Raw genomic sequence first — 14,788 nt, 5'->3', positions numbered from 1 at the left:
CATAAAGAGCATGCTACTAGTATACTATACTATTATTTCTTTATATTATCCCTTTATGTATTCAGTTACTAATCAATAGTTTGCTGTTGTTCCCTTATCTTATTATTTAGCAAGAAACAATCTTCTCTCCCTTCAGTTCTGTTCTTCCTATATTGTTGACATATATTTCTCTCCTGCCCCCCCAAATATGTTCCTTTAAAAAAGGGAATAAATCCTTTTTATTTAATAAAAAAAGGAATTAAAAGGTTTTGATTCTGAGATCTATACATAATTACCTAAGTATGAAAAGATGAACCTAAATATAAAGTCTCATTTCAGGTCTAATGTACATTGTGATCAGTTTAGATTTTACTTTTAAGTTGCAGGTACACACCTAATAATCCTTCCTCCTCCTATTTTCCCCACAACCACCCCTGTGAGGTGAATTGGGCTAAGAGAGAGTGACTGGCCCAAAGTCACCCAGTGGCTTTCATGCCTAAGGCGGGACTAGAACTCACAGTCTCCTGGTTTCTAGTCTGGTGCCTTAACCACTAGACCAAATTTCCAGACTGTGGAATATATTCTCTGATTGTTCTATATATACTGTCCCTCATTCTCTGGTATTTAGAAAATCTTTACAGTTGCTTTTTGTGGGGAGGAAGGGGGCAGTCAGGCTGCTAATTTTTAATAGCCATTATGTTTTTTAAACCTTTCATTCTCTCTTTTTTAAAAAATCCTTTGGCCAGCAGCATCTTGGTTTTTTAGAGTACTTGGTAGATTTAAAACTTAGAGAAGGGTAATTTCCAACTTTATTTCTCCCTCTAGAATACTGCAATTTCCCACCTGTTTACAACAGATGCACTAAAACCACAAATTAAACACAGGTGGGATGACCCAACTTTCTAAGAATATGCAATGGTTATTTAGAGCAGTTAGTTAAAGTATTTGTAACTGCCCAAAGACACCTGTAAATTTCACACATGCTTGGATTTGTTTTTGCAGGTTTTGTAGCATCTGCAAAATTTGCAATAAAGACAAGATCCAGTGGGGCCACAGATAAACACAAAACTAAAACAGGTGTGATGTTACTAAAGCAGGCACTTCAGAACCCCAAATTCTGAAAAGTTATCAGTTATTATGAAAGGAATGGGTTTGGGTTTTGAAGAAAGACTGTAATTGAAAGTTATTTTCCAAAAAAGAAGAAGTGTACAGAAGGAATAAGTAAGCTAACTGGAAGAAGCATGAACACATGTGCCCACTAGGACAATGGAAGATAAATTGATTACTGTTGATCCACTGAAGACTAGATATGTAAAAGGAGAACTGCTATAAAAACAGTAATAGAAGAACTTTTCTATGAATAAAGGAGTGTCAATCCATTAAAAGCTCTTCTTCAGGGAAGACTGATTTGTCTTACTTTCTACTTCCTCCTGCCACCATACTATTCTGGAGGATTTCCAAGTTCAGAACTAAATTTCAGAAGCAAAGGTGGAAGTTGTTGTAGAGAATTAATTAAAATTATACTTCTGTTCTGTTAATGGGGATTAAAAGCACCCATTCCATGAACAGCACTCAATTTATGTAGGAATCTGAAAGGCAAAAGAGAGAAATATTGAAAATAAAATATAATTCCTAGTTAAGTCCTTAGTTATAAGGGAGTTTATATGGCATTAAAGCTTGGCTGATAAGAAGAAAGCTCAGTGTGGGTGAGAAAGGCATAAACTATGTACCCCCTCCTCAGTCACATTTGTAGAGAACAGGAGTGATGAAAGAACTGGGGAAAAAAAGTTCTATTTGGTGAGTTGAAGTAATATTTAAAATGAGGATGGAGAAACCTAGATTACAGTACATCCAACAGCACTGATAAGTTCCTTAGGGGCCTCCCTGACCTGCCTCCCACTTTCCACAAAATAGCCAAATAAGAACAGAGCATGAAATACTAATTAATTGTTAGGTGCAAATGTAGGCATGACTGCAACTCCAGTCCATTTTAATGCCATAAGTATTTGTATAATATTCTATTCCATAGAATTTCCCAGCAATTCATTTTTTAAAAATCCCCAGTTTTTCAGTTCTTGTGAACCGTTTGTACAACTTTTGTGATGATTGTACACCTTTTGCAATGTTAGATATTTTTCCTACATAATTTATATAGAAACCAATAAGACATATTTTTTCATGTACCTACTGTTACAAAGGTCTTTTAGCAGTCAGTTTTTCCTAAAAGTGATTTTGTATGCAATTTTCCAAATCTATGCTGGTTTACAGAAACTTTCCTTGCAAGACTCATTTATGGCTCCATCTATGACACAGAGTCCAGTCAGACATACCAAGTATGATTAATTTCCATAGTAAAGATGATTGGTTCACCAGAGGCATGAAATTATCAAGAATAGTTATTACCAAAATAATCTTATTTTTTTAACAAGTGATTTTCTCAGTTGATTGTGGGAATGCTGTAAACATAGTATAACTTGATTTCTGTGATGCATTTGACAAAGTACATCATAACATGCTGATTAGCAAGATAATTAAGTGTGAACTGGATACCATTACAATTGAGTGGATAGCTGACTTGAATATCATACTCCAAGAGTGTTCATCAACTAGAGAGAGATATCAGGTGTGATGTGACAAGGAAATTCTGTGTTCTTCAATATTTTCATTAGTAATTTGGACAAAATAATGGAGGAAATATTTGTCAAATTTGAAAATGAAATAACATTGATTGGGATAGCTAATATTATAGAAGACAGAAATATTCAAAGCAGTCTTGATAGGTTAAAAAATAATCTGAAACCAACAAAATTATATTTAAAAGCAGTAAAGACAAAGTTCTTCATTCTGACATGTTAAAATTATTTTAAAAATAGATTGCAAATTAATGTAGACATATGAAATGAAAGAGTAATACATATGAATGTGCTACAATCATGAAATGATTGGTCCATCTGTAATTCTAACTGTTCCCATTTATCTGAGTCATTTTATCTTTTTAGTTAAGTATGCTGGGCAGATGTTTCTTGTATGTATACATATTCTAGTTTGTTTGAAAAAAATATGCTAGCTTTCCACAAAACTGCTTGTATACTGTACCTTTTAATCTATACTAAATCTTTATCTTAATTGTGCATATGAAAACCATTGAAAACTAAATTCCTCTGCAGCCAGTTTTTTTTCCTTGATTTCATCTTAAGTTCTCCATATTCCTGTACTAATAAATCTTAATATGTTAATTCTTTGCTCCTGTTTCTTTTCTGTAAAATTGTTCTTGTGCTGAGACCAATAAAGGTATTTTCAGGAACAACCTGGGCTTGTATTTATTCCATATTCTTAATGTGGCAATTCTTACATAATGATTTTTGAAATCTATATTAACTTTAACTTTATTGTACCATAAAAAGCCATGCCAACCAAACCTCAGGTTATGTTCTTCTGATTGTAACATTCTCTTGTTTCTCAGCAACACCCACCCTTTCATCCAAACTAAACAGCAGGCTGCAAAATACAATTTGCAATTTGGCAATCCTAGTTATCCTTTTTCCTTTGCAACTTGAAAAATTGTATATTTAACCTTTGGTTTCTTCCCCTGCCATATTAATCTAGATTCATCTTTTTGCCATTGCTTAAAAGATGCATCATTTTTCAAAACAGTTGTTGTTTGAAATAAAAACATAATTCTAGGTAGTACACTCATTTTCACCAGAGAAATTCTTCCAAACAATGATATTGGTAACTTTTCCCATTTTAGTAACCCCTTCTTAATTTCATTCCATATCTTGATATAGTTATTTTGAAATAACATACAGTTCATATTAGTAATAACAATGCCCAAATATTTTACTTTTTTTTAATCTGAAAACAGTTTTTTTCAATTAATTCCTTTTGATCTTCCATCCTCATATTTTTTGTTAACATCTTTGCTTTCTCCTTATTAATTTTAAAAACTCCTTATTAATTTTGAATCCAGCTAATGCACAAAATTCCTTCAACTTTTCCATTAATATTTATTTATTATTCACATTTCTATCACTGCCCATCTCCCCCTAAAAGGGGAACTCTGGGCGATTTACAGTAAAATTCACCTTAAAACCTAACATCATAAAATCACCAATATTAAAATAATAAAAATATAAATATAAAATCCAAGTGGGAGATTTCCATTCTGTTGGGAGAACTCTACATCACCAGCCACCCCCAGGAAGAGTTATTGCCCTTCCCATCCCAGGTGAGGTGGCAAAACCAGGTCTTCAAGCCCCTCCGGAAGGTCAGGAGCGAAGGGGCCTGTCTCACCTCGGGGGGTAGAATGGTCCACAGGGCGGGCACCACTGCAGAGAAGGCCCGCCTCCTGGACCCCGCCAGATGAAATTCTCTTACAGACAGGGTCCGCAACATGCCCTTTCTGCATGATCGGGTGGGACGGGTTGATGTTATAGCGATGAGACTGTTCCTCAGGTAACCTGGCCCCATGCCATGTAGGGCTTTAAAGGTGAGAACCAACACCTTGAGTTGGACCCGGAAGCAAACTGGAACCCAATGCAGCTCACGCAGTAGAGGTGTTACATGTGCTGATCTTGGAGCACTCATCACTGTTCGCGCAGCTGCATTTTGGACCAACTGAAGCTTCCAGATACTCTTCAAGGGTAGCCCCATGTAGAGCGCATTGCAGTAGTCTATATGGGAGATGACCAGGGCATGAGTGACTGTCCAGAGGGCATCTCGATCCAGGAAAGGGCATAACTGGCGCACAACCTGAAGTTGTGCAAAGGCCCTCCTAGCCACGACTGCCACCTGCTCTTTGAGCAGGAGTCATGAGTCCAGGAGGACCCCCAAGTTACACATGGGTTCTGAATGAGGCAGTGCAACCCCATCCAGAACTAAAGATGACAACTTCCCGGATACCGAGGAGCCATCAATCCACAGTCACTCCATCTTACCAGGGTTCAGCTGAAGCCTGTTGCTCCCCATCCAGGGCCCCACAGTCTCCAGGCACTGAGAAAGGGCATTGACCGCATCACTTACTTCACCCAGGATGGAGATATGTATCTGAGTATCATCAGCATACTGATGGTACCTCATCCTGTGGTGACGGATGACCTCACCCAGCGGTTTCATGTAGATGTTAAATAGGAGAGGGGAGAGAACCGAACCCTATGGCACCCCACAAAGCAGGGGTCGAGGGTCGGATCTCTCATCTCCTATCACCACCGACTGGGACCAGCCCCGGAGGAAGGAGGTGAACCAGCGCAGAACCACGCCACCCACCCCCAACTCCCTGAGTTGTCCCAGAAGAATACCATGGTCAATGGTATCGAAAGCTGCTGAGAGATCAAGGAGACTGAGGATGGATGCACTGCCTCCATCCCACTCCTGCCAGAAATCATCCATAAGCACAACCAATGCAGTCTCTGTCCCATATCCCAGCCTGAAACCTGACTGAAAGGGGTCTAGATAATCTGTTTCATCCAGAATCCTCTGAAGTGGTAACACCACCACTTTCTCAACCACCTTCCCCAAAAAGGGGAGGTGGGAGACTGGACCAAAGTTGTCCAGGACAGTAGGGTCCAGCGATGGCTTTTTGGTATACCAGTGCCTCTTTAAAGGCAACCAGGACCACTCCCTCCCTCAAAGATGCATTAACCATCTCTTGGACCCAACCACATGTCACCTCCCGGGCTGCTATATATATTATGGAATATATACATATTATGGAATATATCTATTCCTTCCATAGGATTTCCCAGAATTAAAACCAGATTGTATGCAAACGCCTGATAGATGTAGAACCTTTACCATAAACTTATTGTAATATCTAACCCTCATAAATACTTCTATATTTTATACTCAAAGTCTTCAATAAACACATACTGTTATTAATGTTTTTTTCAGGCAATAAGGGGAATGCAAAATATTTTAGGTTGATCTTTATCTAATATGCTTTAGATTAAAACCCTTGATAAATATATACATTGTATAGCTAAACTTTAAAGGGACGCGGTGGCGCTGCGGGTTAAACCGCTGAGCTGTCGATCGGAAGGTCGGCGGTTCGAAACCGCGCGGCGGGGTGAGCTCCCGTTGCTTGTCCCAGCTTCTGCACACCAAGCAGTTCGAAAACATGCAAATGTGAGTAGATTAATTGGTACCGCTTCGGCGGGAAGGTAACGGCGTTCCGTGAGTCATGCTGGCCACATGACCCGGAAGTGTCTATGACAACGCCGGCTCCAAGGCTTTGAAACGGAGATGAGCACCGCCCCCTAGAGTCGGACACGACTGGACTTTACGTCAAGGGAAACCTTTACCTTTACTATAGCTAAACTTAGGATACATTTCTGATCTCCAAATAACTTTATCAATTCATTTACTAAACATTTGCAGATGGCTTTGGAAAACACACTGAATTACCATCCTATTTGGTAATAGCAGTTTCAATTTTCCTGATTTTAAACTATATCACTTGACTTATTTGCTGATGTCAGTAATGTAATGTAATGTATTAGAATAAAAATAATATTGAATAAGTGCTCTTAGGGACCCAGTTAGAGTGTTATTACTTGGCTCCCTTGAAATTTTGGCAAGAACTTTGTCCCAATTACAACAGAAATATTGTGATATTTCCAGCACTTACGGTGGTTATACATATTTGGACATTATCATGTGAGAAATTAAATGTTGATCCTAATTCCAATAAGGACTGAATGATAAATTTTAAATAAAAAAGTTTAATAATATGTTTAAAGATGTAAGTACTGTGTTTGTACTATACAAAAGTAGACAAAATATTATCTTTTTCTTTTTCTCTTTTTTCATTTTTTTTCCAATTTTACTCTGATTTTTTCCTCCTTCCTTATATTCATGCAATTTGCTTTCTTGGTTATATTTAGTTAATTATAAATACAATTTGTTTGAATTGCACTAATCAGTTTTGTATTTTTCCTTTTCTTATTTTTAATCTTAAGGAAACGAATAAAGCCGAGATTAAAAAAAGGGTTATAATCCTGTTTGATTTAGACAAGTGCAGTACTTAGTGTTGCTTAATAAAGTGGTTTTTCTTCCTCGAGAACCCAAAAAAAAAAGATTTATTTATTTGGTTTTTATATGAAATTAGTATAAACTTGTACTAGAAAAGCTGGCATGTGCTGTAGGGACCACTGAAAACAACTTAGTGCATCTTTCTAGTATGCATTTTTTCTAAACTAAAAAGTCAAATCTATATTTTTCAAGGTTAATTGGATGGCATTTGGAGTAATTATCTATAAAGTCTTTCGTCAAACAGCCATGCTAAAGCCAGAAGTTAGCTGCTATGAAAATATAAGGTAAGATTCAGCTTCGATAGAACACTTTGGCAGTATGTTTTAAACAGTTACCTTGCAATGTTAGTCTTAACTACAACTCTTGAAGAATTTTCAGTTTGTTAGCATAAGAAAGGAATCCTCATTATATTGCATTAAAGCATTTATCTTGCTGACAAATGCCTAAATTCTACACATTGTTTTGTTTCTATAGCTGCTGCTATAAAGAACTTTGATATTTTACATTTTATGAGGATCTCTTGGGAGCAAAGTCATGGTGGAGCAAAAAAAAATCTCCCAACATCATAAAACACCAAGACATTTGAAAAAACATTATTTTTTCTTGTATCAATGTTTTCAAAGTATATTAAGATTCTCAAATGAGGGCACTGATAGGTTGCTTTTAGAATTCTGATTCTGCAGCTGTTGGCTGGCAAGATGGTTCCTCAGCACCATCCTTCAAATAGAATTAAAGCTTTGGGATTTTTTATAACAAATGTTGTATGTTGGAAAGAAACCAAACTTGAGATTCAGTCTGGCTAATATGACCATCTTTCTCTTGTAAGCCATATTCAGGGCAATGGGCTTTACTGCCAGACACATTGCATAAGAATCCAGATATCAGATCTTTTAGTAAGGGGAGCCAAACATATGTTTAACTCTCCAATTCTGAACTCTCAGTGGGCCTTTTTGATGTTTCACTCTATTTCCAGAGAGTTGATAGAAATAGGTGTTCCATTTTTTTCTCCTTCAACAGGATTTTTTTTATTGTTATTCTTCTTTTTTACCAATTTTATTTCATAGGCTGCTATGATTTTTCCATCAATCTGTTTTCTTTAAAACTGATTTATAGAGACCTTGAAAAGCATTTGTGCTAGAAAAGCTGGAATGTGCTATAGGGACCATTGAAAACAACTTACTGTTTTTGTTGCTTGGAAACACTCCTGTTGTTTCAAGTCATTGCACTAGATTTATAGTTAGGATTTAGCAGTTCTTTGATTGATCACTTTTCTCCCATTCTCTACCCGATCAGCTCTCTTGGTGTGCTGAGTCTAATGGAGTCAAATGGTTATACATGTCTAAGGAAGCAACACGAAAAAAGAGATGGTGGGGGTCGGGGGTTGTGTGTGTGTGTGTGTGTGAGAGAGAGAGAGAGAGAGAGAGAGAGAGAGAAGCAACTTTCTTGTGCAAAGGAAGTTCCAATCCACTGGGCTGCAAATGAAAGCAAAAACTAATGACTGAGTCCATTTGCAAGAGCACATGGTGTAATTTGTCAGAGCCCATGAGCAAAGCCGGAAAAGCATATATTACAATGTGTTAACATGAGAGGGGAGCAACAATCTCAGGGAACAGATTTGTATGCTGTTTGGGAGTCAGCATCCTGACCCTGCAACAATGTAAAGTTCCTTTGCATTGTGAAAGCAAAATCTTTTCAATATAAGGAGAAAGTCTGTTTTTTGAACAGCTAGCACTATCTCTGAGGCTGAAACCGAGAAACAGCCAGAAGTTCCCTTTGATGCCAGGCACATGTGCTGACCTCGGAGCATACTATACATTTCTTTTCCCCAAGGTTTCTTAGGGGGTATACTTTATAACAGACATATGTTTTACCTTGGGGGATTGCACCAACAGTACATTTAAAATCAAATCATATGGCTCTGCAGCACACTAGAGAAAACAGATTTGAAGATTAAGACAGCCAGTGTTTAAAAGCCATCAGCATTTCCACTTTCATCAGTGATCTGCTCAGAAAGCGAAAGAGGAACTTTATTCGAGGAGCAGCACTGCAGCACACCCTGAAGTACCAACCATGTAACCACAAGGCAGAGTGCAAGGGTTTTTCAGTGACAAATGAGAAAGAGAGAGAAAGCTAACATCTCTTCTTTCTCTTCTCCCTAGATCCTGTGCACGAGGAGCACTTTCTCTCCTTTTTCTCCTTGGTGTTACCTGGATTTTTGGCGTGCTCCATGTCATCCAGGGATCAGCAGTTACAGCATATCTCTTCACAATTTTCAATGCATTTCAAGGACTGTTCATCTTTATATTTCTTTGTGTGTTGTCCCGAAAAGTAAGGGTTTTTTTTAATATATATATAAATAGGTCATGATGTGCATTTATAGAAAATTATCCTTAAAATATTCCCTCCCTCCCTCCCTCCCTCCCTCCCTTCCTTCCTTCCTTCCTTCCTTCCTTCCTTCCTTCTTATTCTTCTTATGCAAATAGCAGCTACCTGAAAGCCAGAGCTGTTTTAGGGGAACTTGAATAATATCGGCCCTTGGAAAGTTCAGCTGGGAAATTTGTCACCCAAGCCACAGTCTTAGTTAAAGTACCTTCTCTGAAACTACTACATGCATTTTCCAAGGACTGGGATTGGCACTAAAACTGCAGACCAAAACTATTAAACAAAGCTTCTCTTATGTTTGCACTGCACTGTTCTACCACCCATAGAATAAGACCTATACTGGTAATTATGTTTAATATATTTCACCATTTATATGTTCTTCAACATCTATTGCAGGATGATCTGCTGAGTGCAGTAATCTAAATTAAAATATCCCAAAGAAACATCTATCCTGTCATATTCATAAGTAACTGTTCGATTATCCAACTGCTCTTCCCTTTAAGAAGTTTTGTCTAACATTCAACACAAAATTCATCCACTAAAGACCCTATTTTATTTTATTACTTTAATCCTGTCTTTATTTTTTTTATAAATAACTCATGGCGGTGAACATACCTAATGTTCCTCCTCCTCTTTTCCCCACAACAACAACCCTGTGAGATGAGTTGGGCTGAAAGGCAGAGACTAGCCCAAGGTCACCCAGCTGGCTTTCATGCCTAAGGCAGGACTAGAACTCTCAGTCCCCTGGTTTCTAGCCCCGCACCTTATTCATAGTTTGCACTCTGCAGTGATAGAGCACATATTTTGATGTCTCTTCAGATGCTTGAAGAGCGCTAGAATATCCACTCAATCATCTTTTCACAAGGTTAAACATACCCAGTTACCTCAAGCTCTCCTTGGAAAAATTTGTGCACATCCAGACTGCAACTGGCAAGCTGCAGCCCACAGTTGGTGAGCTGGTAGGACAGTATCCTGGCTTAAATTGGGCAGTCTCTTTTCTGTCTTGGCACAAGAAAAATGGAGGAGAAGGAAAAAGTTAGGCTGAGGAAAGCCTCTTTTGGTGACAATTACTGGCAACAGAAAATCCATAGGTTTTCTCCTGTCATTAAGTGATCATTCAGGGAATTAGTTAATTGGCATCAGAGCAGCTATTTCCCCTCTTGCCTGTGTGCCTCTCTTCTTCTCCTGTTCCACCATAGCAAGACAAGCAGGGAGAAGTGTGACCATGTCTTCTGCTGTCAATTTTCTAATCCTGTACAGGGATTACTTCCTAGGATTAGAAAAGTGGTACCAAAAGAGCTGTTTCTCCCACCATTTTTCTTGCCAGCCATGGCAAGAGAAGTAGGAAGAGAATAAGACAGCAGGTCTGATGCTGCCAGTTCTGCAACCCCATAGCTTCCATCTGGGAGGATCTGAGAACTGGCACTAAAGAACTCCTTTCCTATTTCTTTCCCTGTACGCCCCACAAAAAAAGGGAAATGGGGTTGGAACATCTCTTTAGCTGTCACCTTCTCCCCCTACCTGCATGACTAATCCAGGTAAGGCATTCTTGATGACTGTCCAGTGGTCTTCCAGAGGCTAGGTAAGTAGCTTTCCCATGAGGGGGTGGAGTCTAATCACTTCATCCCCACTTCCCTTCCCTTGACAGTTGAGAGCATTACAGAACACATATTACCTCAGATCTTACCTCAACATTGCAGTTGGTCCAAACATCAAGGATTCTGTTAACAGAAGGTAGAAACCACATATTAAAACTGGAACAGAAAAGTCTGTAGGGTGCCTTTGCAGTGGTGGTTAAAAGTTTTTGGAAGACAGCCTTATCTATTTATATGTTAATGAAATAGTTATCAAGGCAACTGCCTGCCTCTGTCAGGAGGCTTTGTAGAAAAGCCCTGTGTTTCTAGTCCCTTGTCAAAACAATACCTGTTCTCTGGACTTGTTCTAGGGATAGAGGACTAGCTGTCCACCCCTGTTTCATAGAAATATTGGGGCAGGTCACACAGTAGAAAAGACCACATTGATTAATTGACTGATGGATAGATTGATGGGGCAGGTTGATTTTTATTTGTTTGCACAAACACAGAGGGGGGCAGATTAAGAAAGAAGGAATCATACATTGCTATTTCATATTCGAAAAAGTATTAAACAGGGCTTTAAAATTACATTTCCAAATTGATAATTTGGAAAAAAAATCACCAGGAATTACCAGGAATGTAGAACATATATGGAGAAACTCACAACATGTTTGGGATCAATTGACTAGTAATTTCTTGCAAACAACAGTCTGCCCAGAAATCAGTTGGAAAGTTGATAAATAAATAAATGGCTGTTTTCCACAGCAGTATCATGCAGGCCATAAATTCCTGATCCAGATTTGAATAGGTTCTAAAGAACCAGATAATCTGAAGTAGAGAGAGTTGGAAACGCAAACATTAAATGCATTATAGTAACATTGGAATCTGATTAATTTCAGTGCCCCATACTAAAAAGTGAGTTGCCGTCCTGCTTGAATAAAATAATTCATGCAGATGCATAATTCACAGTCAGGTATTAAGACCTTGAAATCTGATTTATATAACACAGGTCTGGGATTTCAGAAGGCGTTTCAGATTATACAGCAGTAATCCTATGAAATAATTAAAGAGGTTTACTGACAAAAGTCATCTGATTCTGGACTGAAACTTTCGTGTAATGTCCTATAACTTGCATTGTCAAAACCTCATCAGCATCTTTCCTAATTCTCTGCAGGGCCAAATTATCCAACGCCCTTCTAACAGAATAAGCCACACTCAGTGGAAGACATTTAAAGCATATATATTTACCTGTTAGTAAGCCAAGGTGCTCATTCCATCTTTTCATTTCAGATCCAGGATGAATACTCCAGGTTGTTCAGAAATGTCCCTTGCTGTTTTAGATGCTTAAGGTAAATTGATGGAAAGCCAAGATGAGCAGCACTGTGGAAGAAAGCAGAAAACAAGAGGCTTTCGAAAAATTGCTATATTGTGAAAGTATGAAATGAGCTACTGAGCTGTCATCTCTCTTAAATCAATTATTTTCTCTCCGGTATAGATTTTGTACTTAATGTGCACTCAGGCACACTATATTGTGTACAAAACTGCATATCTGTACAAGACAGACTGGTTTATTGTGTAACAAATAAGTCTTCTAAAGGAGCCCAGGACTCTTCAGGGCAAACAGCTAAAGCTTGAAAGGGGGTAAAGTAAATCCAAGATGCAAAGCTGTTTTTGGGAGCAGATTTGCTCTTCATTTCATACCTGATGACTTGGGCATGAAATAATTTCACTTATTCCTGTTTAAAGAAAGTAAAGCCCATTAGAGGGTTAATAAAAAGAGTTTACATTTATCAAAATATCATGTTCCCCCTTTAAAGGAGCTAGGTTAAGAAAATAGCAATGTGTGAAGTTCTTTAGTTCTCTTGCTAGCTGAAAGTTTAGATGGAAGTCTTTGCAGACTTCTATTAGCTAATCCTGCCCTGTCCAGTGGTGGTGCATACTAATCATTCATTGGCCCCATGGGATGGGAAAGACTCTATGTGCCTATCAGTACAGGGCTAAGGATATAAAGGAAATCTGCCACACAGTTCTTTTAAAGTAAATGATCTGCCAATATGGGTTTCTGTCATGACATGGACAACAGGGATACACAGCAAAAATATTCATTTTTCCCACCTCAAACTTTTTATTCAAAACAACATATCTATACAACAAAGAAAAGGGGTGAAACTCCTTATAGTTGGAGAGAGATGGGCATTTTAAAAAAAGGCTTTTCTTCTGAAGAAACTGCATTAAAATATGCATTAGGGCAATGTTCTGTATAACACGAGTGTGGAACATAGTTGAAAGAACTGTGCAAAGCATACTGATGTGACAAAGTACCTCTTCTTAAACTGGTAATGAAGCCAGGTCCTGCAGAATGCGCAGCATGGCCACTTTGAAAGCTTCACCCAGTTGCATGCGCACGCACACGCACACACACGCAAGAACTCATGATATTGATGTACCGCCCCACATCCAACACTGCAGTCACAGCTATTGTGGTGAAACTGGTAATGACATTAGGTGGGAAACAACCACCAAAACTCCAAAGTAAGATCTAAGTCAACATTTTAAGAACTGGACCATTGCCATCTAACTAGGTCTGGCAAGAAGAAAAGTAGGCCTGTGTGAACTGACTTAAATTTGCTTTAATGAATTGACTTGGGTTATGGAGGCAATGTGATTTGTTTTGCTGAGGTGAAGAAAGCATCCAGATTCCTTTGCCAAAGTAATGTTGGTAGCCTCAAACAACGTTAAGGCTGGCTGGAATCTTTTCACGCAAGGCTAATTTGAGATTGCCCAAAACAAGCATTTGACCTTCCCAGCCCAGATGACCTTTAAAGCATATGCTAATGGTCTTTAAACTGGCCATTCCAGGACATGGTGCCCAACCCGAATGTCCATCAGACCATACCATATGTAGTTACAGATGTGCCTCCTCCTAACTGCGGTTGTGTGTATGTTGCATGTATATGTGAAAACTGCATTGTATATAACAAATATGCTCCCAGAAAGAACTCTTCAAGCCAGTATGATCATCAGAAGACTAATTTCAGTGTATAAACTCATTTGAAATCTACAAATAAGAGGTTTTCCAGAAATGCAGAATTTCTCCAGGAGGCTACAGTAAGAAACAAATTTAGAGAACCGAATAAATGAGAGCTGAACCTTAATGCTTAGATGTAAGTGTAAATCTGCTTATTGGATTAAATAAATCCTTTAAATTAAAAATATCAAGGAGAATGTCGCTGTTTTCCAAATGCCAGAGCATCTATATAATAATAAATCAAATCTATGTTAACAAGAACTTGAGTGTTGTCATAGTAATTTTACCCTCTTCACCATTCTATCCTGTAATTTCAGACTCTCAAATCAGGGGTAGCAGGGAGGGCTGGGGGACACCATCAGTAAAACACTGGCCATTTCAAGTAGCAACAACAGCGCTGCAAATAGGTCCCCTACAACCATTACCTGATGGGAAGAAACAAATGCCACAGAGATCATTCGCAATTTTTTCTAGTCCATTTCTTATTGGTTGAGAAGTGGACTAGAAAAGCCCAAAACTGCAAGCAAAGGAAAACCCTTCTATATAAACCCTTGATATTTTTTCTTTATGGAAAGACTTCGTTCTTTTTTTTTTTTTCTTCTTCTTCTTTTAGCCCTAGCATTTGTGTTTCTTTCTCTAATTCTTCAATTTCCTACTGAATGGCAACTTCTAATTGTGGCTATTTATATATCATTCAAGTCACCTTGCAACCAAACGATTATATCTGTAATGTAGTATCATTGACAAGTTATTATTACTTTACTTTAAAAATGCTCTGAACACAATGCAGCAAATC

At 38.2% G+C, this 14,788-nt stretch overlaps 1 protein-coding gene across 1 annotated transcript in view; it reads left to right on the top strand.

Annotated features, from left to right (window-relative positions):
* Positions 1 to 14,253, top strand: part of ADGRL4 (adhesion G protein-coupled receptor L4) — a 103,284-nt gene extending 89,031 nt beyond the window's left edge. Inside the window, exons 14-16 of the mRNA XM_063298171.1 lie at positions 7,201 to 7,292; positions 9,168 to 9,336; positions 12,255 to 14,253. Of these exons, the coding sequence (XP_063154241.1) occupies positions 7,201 to 7,292; positions 9,168 to 9,336; positions 12,255 to 12,317 (324 nt within the window). The 3' untranslated portion in view covers positions 12,318 to 14,253. The remainder of the gene's footprint in view (positions 1 to 7,200; positions 7,293 to 9,167; positions 9,337 to 12,254) is intronic.
* The last annotated feature ends 535 nt before the right edge of the window (positions 14,254 to 14,788 follow it).

The sequence above is a fragment of the Candoia aspera genome, chromosome 3, assembly GCF_035149785.1.
Source record: "Candoia aspera isolate rCanAsp1 chromosome 3, rCanAsp1.hap2, whole genome shotgun sequence".
NCBI lineage: Eukaryota > Metazoa > Chordata > Lepidosauria > Squamata > Boidae > Candoia > Candoia aspera.
This window is presented reverse-complemented; position numbering and strand designations above follow the sequence as displayed.